We start from the raw sequence: 19,747 nt of genomic DNA on the forward strand, positions 1-19,747 counted from the left end.
ACGTTCTCTTAACTAGTGTATCATGAATTTATCCTGTTCCAAGACAAACCAATATCACTGCTAAAATACAGGTTGATATGCAACAAAATGAGAGTCAGGATTTAGCATAAATTAGCATCTTAGGGAATATATTACAGTTTATCCAAGCTTATGTGTTTCAATTTGGGAAAACAAATCGAAGTACAGAAGATGAAAAAACTCAGGGAATGTAAGGCAAAAATAATAATCCAAATGGATAGAAAAATTCTTAATCCATTTAAAATAATAAAAAAGTACAAGTACACAGTGGAAATTAAAATTAAAATTAAAATTAAGTAAAATTACGTTCCTCCAAGGAAAAACACGGTGCAACGGTGGAACAGAATAAGCAGTACAAAGTGCAACGTTCAGACGTAAATGTGCAAAAAATTAAATAAATAAATAAAACAGACATTAGACACAGTAATCCGACACGGCACTCATTCTAAGCATGAGGTAGGGCTGTGAAATGAGATGCAAAGATTATTAAACATGCTGTGACGTGAGAATAGATGAGCACAGCAGTTCCTGAGGTAGGATATAAGCGCTACTTGAGTAAACAAAGTGTAAACACTGTATTAGCAGCAGGTTCCAGAGCATCAGAGGAGGAGAGTGTGTGAGTTTAGAATATGTGTATGAGTGGGGCTTTCAGTTCAGTCAATGTGAGTTCAAAAACCTGATGGCACGGATGCTCCGGTACCTTCTGCCAGACAGAAGCAGTGAGAATCATGATGCATGTTTTAATACCTAACCCCTTAAATTACAGTTAGGATAAACCAGAGAAGGTCAGAAGAGAAAGAAAACAGCAGTACACTGTGACTGAGTGTACGAGCTGCATTATGGGTGGAGCTGTGTATCTCAGCAGAGAGCTACACTGATCCCATTCAGCTCTGATTCTGCTCTCAGTCACTTCACATCTCTATCAACATGCTGCTCTCTATACTTTCTCTCCTAGCACTGCTTTTAGGTAAGAAAACTTTAATGACATTTCCTAAATGTCAAGAGAAAAAAATAAGAAATATGTGAAAACATTTTATATTTTTAAATATAATAGCAGGGTTAGGGTTAGGGTTACTTTTAATTGTTGTGTGAGAGATTCCAGGGTTTTATATCTTCAATATTGTTCTGTTTCCAGGGGAAACATCAGCGCAGACAATTGAGCCTCTTGTAAGAGAAGTGCATGTTTCAGAGGGTGATCATGTTACTCTGTCCTGCAACTACAGTAGCACTACTTACCCTCTTCAGTGGTATCGTCAGTTTCCCAGATCCAAACCAGAGTTTCTCCTTTACATTTACCCGCAAGGGGGTACGAGCCAATCTGTTCCTCCTCGTATGTCTGCTGAAGTTGAAGGAAATAAGCGTGTGGATCTGATAATCTCCTCTGCTGCAGTATCAGACTCTGCACTCTACTACTGTGCCCTGCAGCCCACAGTGACAGGAAACCCAGCTACACTGTACAAAAACCTCCCATTATAGAGACTGAATATGAAGCTCTACTTCTGCAAATCCATCCATTTAGTGTTGCAATTACATGAAACATAGAAGGACGTGTCAGAGCAAAGAGGCTAATTTCTGAAAATGTAATTTTATTACCTATTTAATATGATTTCTGCTCTCTGCCCAGTAACGCATGTTATTTTATAGTTTTGTCATCTTAAAGAGATTAGAATCAATATTTCGATAATGTAAAAACAATAGAAAACTATTTAGTGTCAAATTGATTTATAAAGTAGTATTGTAAAATATGTGATTTAAATAATTAGTAGGAAGTGTCCAGGCAATAAACAAGCTAATCTAGTAAAAATCTGGTCCATCATTATATTCTGTTTTACTGAAAATCCACACATCTAGTCAGCTACATCCAATTTGTACTGCTGTGTCCTGAGGCCCACTGCAGTGACACCACATTTACATTCATTAATCTCAAAAGCAAAGTGCATTGTATTGATAGGAAATATACTCATTCATTAAAATAAATGTATGAGAAAAATAAAATTAAACTCAAACAACTGATACCGTAATTATTATATTTATGTTAAACCTCTGTAAAGCCAGAAGGGGGAGGCACACATTAAACAGTCAGATGTTTTACTTTAGTCAGTTTGTTTGCTCTTGTTCATTGAATCATGAAACACTGGCTGAAACATCTGCTCTTCACTTCACTTTAACAGTTCTGTTGTTCTGTTTTCACAGATTGCAGAGTAGAAGAGAGAGAGAGACAGTCAGAGATGTGACTCAACTCAAAAGAAAATCAGTGATAATAAAATGCAATTATCAAACAGCTTCAACCCACCCAGAGCTGTTTTTTTGTTGCTACATCCAGATATGGTTATGACTCTTCCAGAAGAGATGAAAACTTATTTTGAGATAATGACAGAGTTTGAGTTTGAGAATGTATTCTGTAATCAAGTCATCAACATCAGTTCCACTAACAGTCCAGAAGCTGTGTGTGTGTGTGTGTGTGTGTGTGTTTGTGCACAAACATGCAGTTCTAAACAATAATCCTACAAATGCACCTGTTAGCTTTGTGTTACATCCATCTTACTCATGACACATTCAGTATTAAATGCCAAATACAAAAAGCTGATGTGTTTAATCAGTTTAAAAATATTCAATATTCATGCATATCTTTATTTAAAGATTGCCTGATATATGCCTTTTTTAGCATAAAGAAATATTTTGCAATACATGCTATCAGAAATAATCTGAAATTTACTTTTATAATATTTTTATAAAGAACAGTTTAACAGGTTTTAAGGCTCTATGTTCCTCTCAGGATCAGTGTTTTGTATCAGATTGCATTACAGTTCATTCTCTCTCTCTCTCTCTCTCTCTCTCTCTCTCTCTATATATATATATATATATATTGCTCAAAAAAATAAAGGGAACACTTAAACAACACAATATAACTCCATGTAAATCAAACTTCTGTGAAATCAAACTGTCCACTTAGGAAGCAACATTGATTGACAATCAATTTCACAGCTGTTGTGCAAATGGAATAGACAACAGGTGGAAATTATTGGCAATTAGCAAGACACACTCAATAAAGTAGTGGTTCTGCAGGTGGGGACCACAGACCACTTCTCAGTACCTTTGCTTTCTGGCTGATGTTTTGGTCACTTTTGAATGCTGGTGATGCTTTCACACTCGTGGTAGCACGAGACGGACTCTACAACCCACACGAGTGGCTCAGGTAGTGCAGGTCATCCAGGATGGGACATCAGTGCGAGCTGTGGCAACAAGGTTTGCTGTGTCTGTCAGCATAGTGTCCAGACGCTTGGCATTTGCCAGAGAACACCAGGATTGGCAAACTCGCCACATGTGCTCTTCACAGATGAAAGCAGGTTCACACTGAGCACATGTGACAGACGTGACAGAGTCTGGAGACGCCGTGGAGAGCGATCTGCTGCCTGCAACATCCTTCGGCATGACTGGTTTGGCAGTGGGTCAGTAATGGTGTGGGGTGGCATTTCTTTGGAGGGCCGCACAGCCCACCATGTGCTCGCCAGACGTAGCCTTACTGCCATTAGGTACCGAGATGAGATCCTCAGACCCCTTGTGAGACCATATGCTGGTGCGGTTGGCCCTGGGTTCCTCCTAATGCAGGACAATGCTAGACCTTATGTGGCTGGAGTGTGTCAGCAGTTCCTGCAAGATGAAGGCATTGAAGCTATGGACTGGCCCGCCCGTTCCCCAGACCTGAATCCGATTGAGCACATCTGGGCCATCATGTCTCGCTCCATCCACCAACGTCACGTTGCACCACAGACTGTCCAGGAGTTGGCGGATGCTTTAGTCCAGGTCTGGGAGGAGATCCCTTAGGAGACCATCTGCCACCTCATCAGAAGCATGCCAGGCATTTTAGGGAGGTCATACAGGCCTGTGGAGGCCACACACAATACTGAGCCTCATTTTGACTTGTTTTAAGGACATTACATCAAAGTTGGATCAGCCTATAGTGTGTTTTTCCACTTTAATTTTGTGTGTGACTCCAAATCCAGGCCTCCATTGGTTAATAAATTTGATTTCTATTGATGAATTTTGTGTGATTTTGTTCTCAGCACATTCGACTTTGTACAGAACAAAGTATTCAATGAGAATATTTCATTCATTCAGATCTAGGATGTGTTATTTGAGCGTTCCCTTTATTTTTTTGAGCAGTGTATATCATTGTCCATTGTATATATACATATATCGCTGCTGTTGGAAGAAAACCTTGTATTTATTTTATTCTGTTTATTTTATTATGTTTATTTTAGTCTGTTCATCTCGAAATTTACATACAACACAGGGCTTATATTCACAGGGAAAACGAGGGACAGGTGGAAAACAGGTGGAGACAATCAGGGGCGGAGTCATGAAAGGAGGGGGCTAAACCAAAACAAACGCACATGGAAGATTAAAACAAAAAGCACATGGAGTGGGAGGAGCCAATCATGACAAGTGGAGGGATACATGAAAAACTACTTAACGAATACATTTACTTAGTTACTGCATACTATATTTACTTAGTTACTGTCCACCACTGTTATTAAATCATCTAAAGAAGCAGCTTCACATGCATTCTTCACTGCTGTCCACACAACATCCACAGTGGTTGGAACTGTAAGTGGACAGAGACCATCATACGACCACCACTGACCAGATATGATCTGGGTGGTAAAGCATTGCCAGTACATTAGTGACACTAACATGATATGGTAGTGTGTGTGGTGTTGATACGATTGCATCATGTACAGCAGTGTTTCTACGGTTTTTACACTCTTCAACATCACTGCTAGGTCAAGAGTTACAGTCTCTAACTGCACACCAGCATGTGGAGCTACAATGGAAGCGTTTATGTGTTTGACACTCTGATCAAGTCACTGTAACTGATTTCACACATTGAGCTCCTGACTGGAAGAAATGTTCAGATAATGCTGTGGGGTTGAAACGTTTATCTGGAAAGCCATGAAAACACACAATTGTAACACCCCTACCAGAGTGATAGATGCATAAACTTGTATTTTCTCCTTTCTATGCTTAGTCGTTTTAATTGCTAAAATCACCGTCTGCCCATGTTTTTTTCTCTTTCTCACAAACACAAATCACACACACCCACACACACAGACACATACACACACACACACACACACACACCCACCCACACACACACACACACACAGAGTGACATTTTCTAAGCCACTTATCCTCCCGGGTCACTGGAGTCTATCTCAGCACTCATTGGGCATTAGGCAGGAAACACTCTGGACAGGTCACCTGTCCTTCGCAGGGCAAATCCTAAACAACATTTTTTTGTTTGTTTTTCATTTTATTTTATGTTTCATATTTTTAATAAAAAACAAGATGAAAAGACATTAAGCATGGCAGCAGCACACTGTGATTGAGTGTATGAGCTGCATTATGGGTGGAGCTGTGTATCTCAGCAGAGAGCTACACTGATCCCATTCAGCTCTGACTCTGCTCTCAGTCACTTCACATCTCTATCAACATGCTGCTCTCTATCCTTTCTCTCCTAGCCCTGCTTTTAGGTAAGAGAACATTTATGAGCAAAAAATCTGAAAAAGTACTAAATTTAAGTTTTAATAGCAGATTAATTGAAATGTTGTGTGAGAGGTTCCAATTTAATTTCTTCAGTATTGTTCTGTTTCTAGGAGACACATCAGCACAGACAGTTGTGCCTCTGGAAGGAGAAATCCATGTTTCAGAGGGTGATAATGTTACTCTCTCCTGCAACTACACTAGTAGTTTTGTTGGTGATGTTCTTCAGTGGTATCGTCAGTTTCCCAGATCCAGACCAGAGTTTCTCCTGTCTATTAACCTATATGCGTCTAAGAGTGATCCTCCTCCCCGGATGTCTGTTGAACTTTACCAAGACAACAAGCGTGTGGATCTGATAATCTCCTCTGCTACAATATCAGACTCTGCACTCTACTACTGTGCCCTGCAGCCCACAGTGACAGGAAACCCAGCTACACTGTACAAAAAGCCCTTATATAGAACTTTTTATTTAACACTACATGTAATACTGAAGAGATATTAAATTCAAACTGGTGAACTTACATTTCTCTGGAGTTCTGATAACACAGATTAACATATTTAATTCTTTACCTTTTTATGAACAGAATTCTGACCTAAATTAAAGCCTGTATATTTAGTTTGAGGGTGAGATAATGTTCTGACAAAGATGCAATGAGGGAAACTGTCCACAGGAGGGTAAACCTCATCTAGTCTTCACTGAACACTGAAACAGTTTTGTTCAGTCTAAAATGGAAGGAAAGAGAAGAAGTTTCAAACATATTCAAGAACCAAATGATACTTCAGTCTAGATTTTTTAAAATTCATGTAACAATTACTAAAGACAGTTTAAAGACCTTCACGTTAGATTTTATTTATAGGTGAATGAGGATACAGTTTTGTTTCATAAGCAATATTAACCCTTTATGTCAAAAATATTTATTTTTCAACAGAAGAAAAAAGTGACTAAATACTGAGGAAGGACATTTGATGAGATATTTATATAAATATATACAGGAAATTAATAATTACTTAATAGTCACATATTTTATGTAATGATTGGAAGATCTCAAATCTAAAATAATAATAGATAATAGACCCTTCAAACACAACTATGTTTAGACATGAATGTTTAGATAGCTCTTCACTGAACTAAGACAAAAAATGGGATGAAGAATCGGAGGAAGACAGAAACACACAAAAATTTAGAGAGACTAAGCATCTCATTGAAACGGAGACAGCCATGAAAAGAGCAGGAAGAGTACTGGATTAGGACAGTGACAGTACAGTCATGTTGAATCAACCTGTAAATATTTACAAAACATTACAAGCTCTGGTCATTAGTGTATGAACATTTTAGACAATGAAGGCAAAAACATTGGAGGTGATGACCGTGTCTTGATAGCTTCTGAAAGTGTCACTTTAAAAGGACACGAAGTAACAAGAACGTAAAAAGTCACTGTGATGAGGAAATACTTCCAATCTCAGAAAAAAATGAATTTAGCAGATAAACACAAAATCCTGATCAAACTTCACAGACATTTTGCTCATGTTTCTGCTCACAGACTGCAGAGGCCTCTGACAGGCTCAGGCAATAAAGATCCAGAATGTAGCATCATTATGCAGAGAAATGTTAGTGAATGAGAAACATGTCAGATATACATTAAGACCAAACCAAAGCCTGCTGTTGGCCTATCACTGGCATTTCAGTACAATGAAACGGTGTAGTAGGCTACAGTCCTCATCAGTTCATGTTTGGCCAGAATCCTAACCTGGGACCGGGAGTTGTCATTGGTCAGGATGGTGCAGTGCCATTTGTCAGATATGGAGGAACCGGCATTAGGGTACATCACCTCAGGCAGAGAAAAGTGAATACAGAGAGCGCAGACCAAGCGCTGGATCAAGGATTGGAACAAGACTCATCACTCTGTGGGGAGGAAAGGGACCAGCTCAGGTCCAAGGTAGGCCAGATTCTCTGGGTTACAAGACAGAGCAGGCCAGATGTCATGTTTGATGTTAGCAACTTGGCATCAAGCATCAAAAATGCAACTATGCAGACAATCCATGAAGCAAACAGAATAGCCTGCAAACTGAAGCCCATGAATGTAGTTCTGAACTATCAACACTTGGGCAGAGACAGTGCTCCTAAAATGGTTGTGTTCAGTGATGCATCATTTAGAAGTCTTTCAGATGGAGGCACTCAAGGAGGACACTGGATTGTTCTATTGGGAGAAAATTAAAAGTTCTGACTCCTTTTTTGGCAGTCAAAGAGAATCAAAAGGATTACTGTCAAAACACTGGCAGTGTTCGGTGGCATTGATAATGATATTTTGTGGCTACGCTGTTCTCTGAACGAACCACTGGTGTTGCCGAACATGTTCTACCAAAGCGTCACAGGCAGTCATTTACTTGCTGATGCACAGTGTCTGGGAAAAGACTCTGGCTCGAGATTAGCAGCCTCTGTGTCATTCTGTGACAGAGAAGGTTGAGAACCAGTTGCAGACTGCCTTACCAAAAAGTGGGAATCAGCTTACCAGTTCCTTAAGGCACTGAATGTAGTACAATGGGAGTCATACCCAATACTAACTTAATACTAGAGTGCTGTTATAATATAAGGGTGTATTAGGTTGTTGTGTTCTGTTGATTAATTGTTTAATATTATATTAATATCAGACCAAAAGGAAGATTTTATTCTGAAGGGATAGGAATTTTGTTTTTCTCTTTCATACTCTCGTTTCTTCTGTTTTAAATGGTATAATGGTGGTATTTCAGAAGGGACCTCAGGGTCGTAGCGTGCAGAGCTACACTGCACATGCCTCCCCTTCATTAAAAGGACATCTGTTGTTGTTGTTGTAAATGTTGTTAATGTTGTTGTTGTTATTTGCTAGTTTAAGGTTGTGTTTATGTGCTGATTGTGTTTAATGTTGTTAGGCTGTGGGTTGGTTAGGGTGAGTTTTCTTGCCGTTACTCAGTGGACTTTTCTGATTTGTTCAATAAAATAGCATTTCCTTGAGCAGACACAATAGCTTCTTCTGGTTGTTCTTCACTGTCAACACTTCAGTATTCTGAATAAGTTACTTCTTGTGCATTATAACCCAATACACTACTGAATATATTAAGTGCAGTGTATTCAGTATTCAACCATCTCTACTTAACTCTGAGTGTACATGATACATAGATTTTCAGAATCATACAATAATGATGATGATGTTCAAAATGAGGTCTGACTGAGGAATTTTATTTTCAGATTCAGAAGCTGTGCGACTGTGTTCTGAGGCCCACTGTAACAAAACCACATTCACAGAAGTACATGCATGTCTCTACTGTTCTAGTGATCTTATTATTATAGCTTTTATATTTATATATAATTTTCAAACAGATAACTTTTAACAAAGTGTGCAACAAAGCTGTAGAAGTTGCATAAATACATACATGCATGGTGTATTAAAAAAGAACATATGAGGTTAGATCAACTGTTTCTCTTGCATTTTAGAAAATATGCATATGTCTACCAAATAAGGGGCTGGTGGACTGAATGGATTTTAAGGTAAGATTATCATCTGATGGTTGACTGAGTGATAGTGTACGAGTACAATGTGCAATGACAATAAAGTTCATTCATTCATTCATTTTAAGGTAAGATTATCATCTGATGAACACATATTTAAGTGTTAAAGTGTTGAACTGTTCAAGGCCTCACACTGTTTATGACATACAATGACACAATTATGTTAATGTGTGTGAGTCTATTGTATTATTGTGTCCCAAGAGCCACTGTGACATCATCACATTTAACATCATATGCAAATATGCTGTTCAAAACAATAAGCCTACAAATGCACCAGTTTACATTGTTAGAATCTTCTTACAAATCACATATTCAGAATTGAATCCTGAACTAACCAAGAATTGCTGACATGCTCATGTCTTAATACTTTTATCTCTTTTGATGGTGAAGCACATGTGTTAAATTTAATTAGTTTAATTAGTGTTAAATTTGATAGAACTGCATTGGATTACAATGATTTAATTTTGTCTCCCACAACGTTGCATTCATGTCGTTGTTTTGCTTGTCAGCTATATATAACATCCATCCATCCATCCATCCATCCATCCATCCATCCATCCATCCATCCATTTTCTAAGCCGCTTCTCCGTCAGGGTCGCGGGGGGTGCTGGAGCCTATTCCAGCAGTCTTCGGGCGGAAGGCAGGATACACCCTGGACAGGTCGCCAGTCCATCGCAGGGCTATATATAACATTAATAGCTTAAATGAAGGAATAAAATCAGCTCTTCTTGTGTTCTCTGTGTTACAGTTCAAAGTTCTTGCATGTAACTAAAACACAAAACTCTTACTGATGTTTATGTAAAATTAATACAATATCTAAGAAAAAATCTTTGAGACCCAAGAAAAGTGAATTTTTTCATCTCTTGTGTAGTATCATTACTTCATATCATCACCTCACCATTAACAAATGATAGATTCGTCATACCATATGGCATTTTCTCTATGCTGCAATTAACATTCCCAGCTATTTAGAGCTGAGTATTACTTCATACACATCCAGAACCACAGACAGAAACAAAATAAATAAATAACGAGACATTATGAATCTCACAGGCTGGTGGATTTGGACATATCAGTACTGAACCTGTTAATAGGACTTTCTTCTCCAAGCTTGTTTAATGCATACATCTTGTCACATGGTTGTAACAGACTCAGCAGAGTAATAGTGTATGATGAGTTCTTCAGTCAGGAGGAGGAGCTGAGTGTGTGTAGAGAGCAGAGATGATCCGCACACTGACATGCTGACGAGCTCTAACTCAGTGTGTGTTCTTCTCTCAGTAAGTGCTGTTCACCATGATCATCTTCACTGTACTGTTGCTCTCAGCTCTTAAAGGTAAATCTTTCAGATATTATATGAAAAGTAGAAAACTAACTTCGATGCATTTGTTGTTCTAGGATATGGTTTAAGCTTAATCTTAGACTAAATTGCAGGGCCTTTTGGTGATTTGCCATTTGAAAATATTTATAGTCTTCGATTAGGCTTAATCTGGGTCTGAGAAACTACCATAGCGAAGGCTAGATTTATTTATTCATTGGTTTAGACGGAGTGAACATTATTAAAATGATCTTTCAACTGTTGTAGGTAACAGAGCTGAGGACGTCATCACTCCAAGCAGAGACGTTGTTTTTGCTGTTGAAAGTCAAAATGTTACACTTTACTGTAACTACAATGGAACTGCTTATGGTCTTCACTGGTATCGGCAGTATTCAGGTTCACCTCCACAGTTCCTCATACTGGACTATAATGGAGTTATTACTAAAGCTCAACCTCCAGTTCCTGGAATATCAATTAACCATGTAAAAGAAATGAATAAAGTGGATCTGATCATCTCCTCTGCTGCAGTATCAGACTCTGCACTCTACTACTGTGCCCTGCAGCCCACAGTGACAGGAAACCCAGCTACACTGTACAAAAACACCCCTATTATACCCTTTACTATACACAACTTAAAGTGTTAGATACTGTACAAAGCCTAGAAATCAATAATGATATTTCTTTTCAGAATCTACTGTATGAAGATTTAAACTTGAAGACTGAACACACTACATTACACTACTATACACTACATTTCAAACTGAAGAGATTCTAAAATGCCTTTGGGATTGTCAATTTGACACTATGATTTTGTAGAATCTTGCCAGTATTAATCAATATATTCAATTTAGGAACATAATTCTGATCTAAATGACCTCTTATGTGTTTGTAGTCTCAGGGTGCACAGAGATGTAATGAGGGAAACTGTCCACAGGAGGGAAGACTTCATGTAGATTTAACTGAACACTGAAACAGTTTTGTTCTTGTGTCTTATGTGGTAGTTGAAGTAAAGAGAAGGACTGTTTAAATATGCTGAAGATAAAATAGCAGGTTCTGAGACAAATAATACTTAATTTATGCCTTTCTTTCCTGTTTTGTTCTATGGATTCTTTTTCTTTTCTTTTTTTTTTAGGTAACTCATATTATTAATATGTATGCTTAAACAAATTTTAAACATGATGTATTTTACCTCAAGTGATCATAGAATAGGTTCATATGGAGCCGTTTAAAAGAATCAACTGAAAATAAAATAAAACAATTAATTAAATGTCATAGTAGTTATTCAGGAAATATATATTTATTTTTAACTGACTCAGAGTTGAACTGATTCATGATCTTGATCAGCGAGCATAAATATGAACAAAACGCTGTATAAAAGATCCAAATCAATAATTTAACCGTATAAAACAAATGTTATGGCAAATATACTCACACATTGATTCTAATCCTAAGCAACTATGCAACAACAACAGTGCCCTATACACTAACTGCTCTGTGGTTTGTGGAATTATTTTTGTTTGTTTTTTTAACTAAATATTTGACTTAAACAGATTGAAACTTCTCTTTCAAAATAAAGCATTATGTGTAACTTTAAACAAATGTATAAACATCATTTGAATGTTTATAACAATAATATAAAATTATATAATATAAAATTTTAACAAATGTATAAAAACCAAAGTTTCGCTTCACCAGAGGAGCACAATCTCTTGTGCAATACTATATACATATATGGACGAATGTAAAGAGCTCAACACATACACAGACACACACATATTCTGTGTTCAGCTATTCCTTCTTCTGGGTTACAGGGTGTGCTGGAGCCTATCCCAGTGGTCATCGGGCGGAAGGTTGGAAACACCCTGGACAGACACATTCACTCACAGAGTACCCACAGGAAACCCATGCAGACACAGGGAGAACATGCAAACTCCACACAGAAAGAACCCTGGTCACCCAGCTGGGGAAATCAAACCTGGGCCCTACTTGCTGTGAGGTGACAGCACTACCCACCACACCACCGTGCCACGCTCAACATATACAGAATACTTTTAATTCCTGTCATACTTTTTTGTAAAGGATATTTAGACAAGAATCTTGTTTTTTTTTTCATATATGATATATGGCCAAACGTATGTGGACACTCCCTCTAATTACTGAGTTTAAATATTCAAGCAACACTGTTTGCTAACAAGTGTAAAATCAAGCACATAACCATGCATTCTGCATAGACAAACACTGGCCATATAATGAGTCACAATAAAGAGCTCATTGTCTTTAAAAGAGGCCAGTCTGCAATATGTCACAAGTCAGTTTATGACATTTCCGACCTGCTAGATCTGCCCCGGTCAACTGTAAGTGCTATTGTGAAATGGAAGCATTTCAGAGCAACATCTCATCCACAAAATCCATTCAAACTGTCAGTAGATGCTGGCACAGCATAAAAATCACTTATCCTCTGATGGATCCCTCACTACAGAGATCCAAACTGCATCTGGAAGAAATGAAAGCACAAGAACTGTGTCAATAGCTTTATGAAATGTGTTTCTACAAACAAGCCCAAGATCACTATATGCAATGTCCAGCTAAAATGATGTAAAACAGGGGACTTTAACCTTTTTCCCAAGGCCCACCTGTTTATAAGTTTCCATTCATCCATCCATCCATCCATCCATCCATCCATCCATCCATCCATCCATCCATCCATCCATCCACTTTTAAAATACATTTTTTTCCCTATGTGCTGGGACTGAAAACCTGAGAATTAGGGCCTGAAAAAGATCAGACCAGTTCAATCTCTCACACTCACACACACACACACACACACACACACACACACACACACACACACACACACACACACACACACACACACACACACACACACACACACACAGATGAAGGGTCAATTAAACCAAGGTTAATTTAGAAGCAGAGAGAGCCCTGCAAGTTTTTGCTGGACAGGTTCTGCTTTCTGTTGCAGACCTGAATACGGGTGAAGTGTTTGCATATTTAAAAACTGAGCAAATGAAAGAAAAAGTGTGATAGATCTGCACCGAACAAGGCAGGTGTGAAAGCGCCCTTTGGAACTTTTCCATCTCTTGCCAATTGTCTGCATCTCATGCCACTCAGCTGTGTTTTCTCAAACTGATGATGTTTATTTAGTCTGTTCCACCAGTGTTTTTATTTGTATCTCTCCATTCATATTTATATAGGTTATAATTTGAACATGTTTGGTTCTAATATTTTTAATTATTAAGGTAATTATTTTTCCATTTATTTTTAATGACAAAGTGATGTTACCTAAAAACTACCACCTTCCCATGAGTATAGGCCCATGGACTACTAGAGGTTCTTAATGCTCATCAATTTTGAGACAAACAGCTTAACATTCTGAACTCCTTTGTTCTGTATAAACAAAGGGACATTCTAATCACAGTAACAGTCAGAAAAGACATGTCAAAAAAATCCTGCCCTGAAATGTAAACATTACAGTAACTTCGCTTTCCCGGCTAAGATCATTGAGCTCCATGTTGCTTATTAATTAAGTCATTAATTACCTTTTAGAATGCTAATCAGGAATCACAGCAACTGAATTCCAGTGTTTACATATTAACAATTATTTAATGCTTACAAGTAAAATGTGAAATACAGGGGATCCATGGAGCTCCGGGACCCTCTGAGCAAGAGTACTGATGAAGTAAGAACCTGTATGTTGTTTAAACTGAGGGGCTGAAAACGATTTTTCTTTACTAGAACTACAGATAACAGCTAGCAAACATGCAGAATGTTCAGAAAACCCAAATCTGTCTGCTACAAATGATGTCAAATTGGATGACCCTTACAGTGATTAGCATAGACATTATATGTGTGTGTGTATGGATGTGTGCGTGAGAGAGAGAGAGAGACAGAGAGAGAGAGAGAGAGAGAGAGAGACTCTACTGTGTCCTCAGAACCAATGTGACATCATCACATTCAGCTCTAAACAATAATCTTACAAATGAACCTGTCAGCTTCATTTTACCATCATCTTACAAACCACATATTCAGTATTCAACCCTAAACGCAAACAAATGATTAAAAATGTATCACAGCATAAAAACACCAATGCAGCAAATTTTCTGTTTAGTTTCAAGACCATCCTTTAATTGTCTTTAATGTTGTTACTTAAAAAACTGGTAATATAATCCTGGATTTCAGATTCTAATGTGGTATAAATGAGTAAATACTTATTTTGTTTTTAGCCACATATTTTTGTTCTCTGTGCTTTCTATAGTATTAGTTAGTCGTGTCTGTGAGACTGGTGAAGCTGACTGTATTTGATGAGTTTTGTGCTGTGTGGTGCTGAATGTAGGAAGCAATCAGTGTTGTTTTGTAACAGGAATTGGTGTGTGTGTGTGTGTGTATGTGTGTGTGTGTGTGTGTGTGTGTGTGGTTTGTATTTGAGGATATAAAATAAGTTTCTATTACTGAATTATAAATAATTATGGAATTAACACTTCAGTTCAACAGAGCACATATTTATTTATCGAAAGTTAAACACGAGATTTCCTGTAGGGGCACATTAAACTATTTTGAGTATAATAAGATCCATATAAACAATTATTTTTAGCAAGCTTGGAAAGTCTTTGAAAAGTATTTTTTCATGTTACATGATTACTTTGAGTATTTATTGATCTTTTTTTTCTGCTTCGATCTTCCACAAAGACAGAAAGCTCAGTGGAGCAGCTCCCAGAGCAGGAGTTTCCTGTTGTAGTTTCTCATAACTGCACTCACTTCAGAGAGATTCACACTAACATTAGCTTTAGCGCACTGAGAGCTTAAACACACTACTGACTCCGTCTGATCATATTTACAATGAAGAGAAACCTCCTCATCATCCTCATCATCACATCAGGTACTCACTGTGAAGATGTGCTCAGAAATAATTGAAGATTGAAGAATGCTACTTTATTAAAATATCTAATCTTATTTCTCTGCTACTTTTCTTTCAGGTGTGTTTGGTGCTGATCAAATTGGATCATCAGAAGATCAGGAGACTGATGTTCTTAGAAAAGAGGGAGAACCTGTTACAGAAGGTGGAGCTGTGTGCTTAATACATGAAGAAACCTTCACAGAAGACAGACCTCATTTCTGTTTTAACTGGTAAAACTTTCATCTGACTGGCCTTCAGTGGAGCTGCTCCCTCTTAATTTCCATACACAGGTTGAGGAATTGTGGGATATAAAAGTGTGTTATGATGACCTTTTCTCACAAAGCTCAAGTCAGCTTCTTTTCTCATTCCACCTTCAATGCTTCAGCAGTTACATTCTGGTGCCTCGCATCGGCAAACTGACAACTTACTGTAAACAACAATATAAGACAAATACTGGTTTACAAATACTGGAGAAATCTAAAAACAAAGAACATAAAGAGCTGTTCATAACTTTATTTCTATCTCTCTTACTCTGTCACACTCTCACACTCACTTCACAGTGAGGTTAAACTAGTTGGCTTGTCAGCTAGTTAGCCAATGTTTTTGAGTTAATCTCTTTTCCTTACCTCATTTAAACCCAGTTACATAAAGTTAACAAGAGTTAACGAGCAACCAAAAACAGATATCCAGCTATACTGAACACAATTTGCCATGAATCCATATTGTAGATGGACAAATATTCAAATTCTATCTTGAGCTTTGTTACAAATTACTTTGCAGAACATAACCAGAGACCCCCCAGGTCTGATATGATTGGCTTACAAAATATGAAGTCTGATTGGCTGAATGCTACGTTAGTCCATCTCTGGTAGCAAACACAGAGCCTCCCCCAGGTCACACTCTGCTATTACAGTATATTGTGAATGAGAATAAACTGATGATTTTGCCTAGTAATGTCCAAATCGACTTTAAAGCTGTTTAAATCTAAAAAAAATGAAAGAGCAAAACCATGTGATTAAAACTAGATATGGATATGTACATAATGTGTGGTATGTACATAATATATAATATACATCTTTATTTCTAATAAGTGCACATCATCTCTCCCTTAATAAAGCTTAGTAATCTATTAAAAATGCACTGTCTTGCTTTAGTTAAGTCATTTCTCATTAAATATTCAAAGAGCCCATTTCCATATATGCATGAATGTACACAGAGCAGCCCAATGGTCTACATAAACTAATTATCATAATTTTATTTAACAAGCTAGAACATTCTTGTAAACATCTCCTTAAAAGTAAATCTTCATATACTTCTGAAAAGTTATATCACAACTCTTTACCAGAAGGTGGAGCTCTAGTAAAATGTAAAAAGTCTAACTGAGCCTCTGTCAGATCAACACTTTGAAGAATGAACTCAGTACTGACTCTTCCAGTCATTTTGTCTGTCTGAAGATCAGTCATGATGTTGCTCTGTGTCTTGTTGATCTTTACTCAGTTTGAAGGTGAGTCATTCAGCAGTGCATTTTTCTCAAAAAGGATTTTAGCGAATTTAACCAAAAACCTTCTGATTGTAGATACACCTCACACTCAGCTATAAAATTCACTTTCTTTCTCTCTCTCTCTCTCTCTCTCTCTCTCTCTCTCTCTCTCTCTCTCTCTCATTCTTTCTTTCTAGACAACACTGCTGCAGTTGGAATACAGCCACTCTTCTTTGAAAAGCATGTATTGGAGGGAGAAGATGTCACTCTATCATGTAACTACAGCGCAGCTACAGGAGACACCTTCCAGTGGTATCGCCAGTATCCTGGATCCAGATCAGAATTCCTCCTTTATCTGACAGAGTTTAATATCGCATCTGATTCTGCTCTTCGTCTGACAGCAGAGGTTAAGAAACAGTTTGAGCGTGTGGATCTGAACATCTCTCATACTGTAGCGTCAGACTCTGCACTGTACTACTGTGCTCTGCAGCCCACAGTTACAGGAAACTCAGCTACACTGTACAAAAACACACTTCACTCACACATTTTCTATAATAAAAGTCTCCTTTAGTAAGTGTAAACGGAACATTCTGGAGGACTGTCTCTGGCACACTTTCTTACAACTGAACAAAAGGCCTCATTGCCAAGGCTTCTGCAGTGGAGACAGTGACACTTTGCCTAAGAGGATTTTATGAGAGGAAGATTTATTGAGTTATTCCGATGTCAAATGTGACTGTGACTATTGAAAAGAGAACTACACTGTGTGTGTGTGTGTGTGTGTGTGTGTGTCTGGTGTCTGGATTCTTTTTGACAAGTTAAACACAGGGTTGGGATGTATAATAAAACACAAGTATTGATAGTATTGATAATATATACTCAGAATTCAAAAGTTACGTATTTGTTTTCCAGAAAATACATTTAGAATACTCACCCACTAAATTAAAAGAAACACTATAAACACTTGTTTATGAACACGAATCATTGCATGGCATGTAAAAACATGCTTAGTCATGATGAAGAACTGTAAAGAGTAACAAAGAGCTCCTTAACAAACAATGAGCTTCCTGCGAAAGCCTGAGTAGACGGATAAACCAGTAATGACACAGTTATTTATCTCAGTGTTACTTCATAAAATTGATAGTACTGGTCGCATTTGAGGCCATTGTAAAATAAATGATATACACACACTGACCATCTCATAACAACTGAGCTCTGTATTATTGCACAATGTCATGAAAAATTATGAAATAATTATGAAAATTTATGACATAAATTGTGCTGGTAATGTAATCAATCTTTGGCTATAATGCTGACATGGACCACTAAGTGCACTGATGAAGTAAGAATCTGTTTTTTCTTTAAACTGAGAGGCTGAAAACTTAATTTCTTAACTATAACTAGGCTGCTCAGCTGGCTAACACTTAGCAAACAGGCTTTAAAATGCCATCATTGATTTTACAGCCTTGAATTGATGTATTTATGATTCACCCTATAAAAGTCTAAAATAACTCTTCAAATGCCTTTCAGTCAGAAGTATCATCAAACACAGGCTAAATCTCAAATGGCTCTATGTTGCCTAAATAGTGAACAGGGTTGGGTAGCTACTGAAAACTTACTAGCTATGTGCTTAGTACTTTAGCTACTTTTCCAAAATATGTAGCTAGCTACAGTTTAGCTATCTTCCAGAAAATAAGTACTGGCATCTTTTTAGCTACTTTTTGAAAAGCAGTGTACTACTTTTTTGGTTACTTTCAAAGTGTGATTGCATTTCACTGCACAGATGGGTTAAAATGCAGAGGTGAAATTTCCCCACTGTGGGATTAGTAAGGGTCATCTAACTTAAATATTAATATTAATTATTTTTCCAGCTTTTGATATTTTGACCATGAGACCATTTCAAAATTCAAAATGTAAAGGTCAAAAATATAAAATAACAGGAGCAATAATAATAACTAGAAACTGATGAAACTTGTGTGAAGTGTGATGCCCACTGTAACAACATGAAAACTATGCTAAATGACAATCAGTACCCATATTGAGGTATCCTGAGTGCACCTGGGCTGAGGTGGGTGGGAAAGTGAGAACGTTCAACTGAGCAGGAACAGCGTTTAGAGCTGCCTATGGAAACCTCGGCTTCAAAGGTTTTAAAATGCGTTTGATGAAGATCAGCTAGATTGGTGGACTGGTTCTGTATAACCATGCAGTTCTCTAGAATTCAGAACATTCTAGTGTGTGATATTTTATAAAAACTAATAAAAGTAGTTAGCAAAGTTGCCAAAGCTTAAAAATAATAAACTGCATATAAATCATGCTGAAGTTAATTTGGAAAAGCTCCCCTCAAATAAACAGAAAATGTGTTTTATGATCACACATATTTGCTTACAATTTACTGCTGAAGTCTAAGTCTAAGTCCAGTCTTATATATATATATATATATATATAAACATTTTTATAGAGCATATCACTGCAGAGACACCATCTGGGATCAAGTTTATAGCTCAGCTTTATGGAAGATGGATCAACTTTCAGTAGGAAAAAAAGCTGAAGACTTCAGCTTCTTTCATCACAAGGGTTTAAAATTACATTACCCATTTATTTGACTGGAAAGAAGACAGTTTCAGCTCTCATATGACATTCACCTTTAGAATGTAGATTATGAAATATGAAAGTTAAGAAGAATATGATCGGGTGTTTTGGAGACCATTGGTGGTCCCAAAGAGTTAAAAAGGTTAAATGTTGCTGCAGTTACTCTGAGGTGCCTTACATGTAGAACGAATTTAAAAGTTGGCGAATACGAAGCCACATCAGCTCAATAAATACATCAGTTTACCTCAATAAATAATCCTTGATCAACAAATGACCTCAGACTTTTGCTCGGAGACGTTTACTGAGCAGTTAATGTGCAGCACAGCGAAGCTACAATCAGCCGTT

At 37.4% G+C, this 19,747-nt stretch overlaps 1 long non-coding RNA gene and 2 gene segments (V, D, J or C); all 3 read left to right on the forward strand.

Annotated features, from left to right (window-relative positions):
* Positions 1-936: 936 nt before the first annotated feature.
* Positions 937-1,440, forward strand: LOC108415847 (the record flags this gene model as incomplete). The annotated part of the segment is given in 2 exon segments: positions 937-985; positions 1,154-1,440. Coding segments are annotated over 2 exon segments (327 nt in total), but the record flags the coding sequence as incomplete, so codon positions are not given.
* Positions 1,441-9,806: 8,366 nt separating this feature from the next.
* LOC119262059 lies at positions 9,807-11,152 on the forward strand. The segment is given in 2 exon segments: positions 9,807-10,439; positions 10,689-11,152. Coding segments are annotated over 2 exon segments (417 nt in total).
* Positions 11,153-12,382: 1,230 nt separating this feature from the next.
* LOC108415440 lies at positions 12,383-17,099 on the forward strand. 2 transcript variants are annotated; one of them, XR_005129427.1, is made up of 3 exons: positions 12,383-12,417; positions 15,416-15,566; positions 17,014-17,099. It is a non-coding gene; the product is annotated as an uncharacterized LOC108415440 (long non-coding RNA). The 2 variants fall into 2 exon arrangements; XR_005129426.1 differs by lacking the exon at positions 12,383-12,417 and adding an exon at positions 15,148-15,318.
* The last annotated feature ends 2,648 nt before the right edge of the window (positions 17,100-19,747 follow it).

This window comes from Pygocentrus nattereri, chromosome 2 (assembly GCF_015220715.1).
Source record: "Pygocentrus nattereri isolate fPygNat1 chromosome 2, fPygNat1.pri, whole genome shotgun sequence".
Lineage (NCBI taxonomy): Eukaryota > Metazoa > Chordata > Actinopteri > Characiformes > Serrasalmidae > Pygocentrus > Pygocentrus nattereri.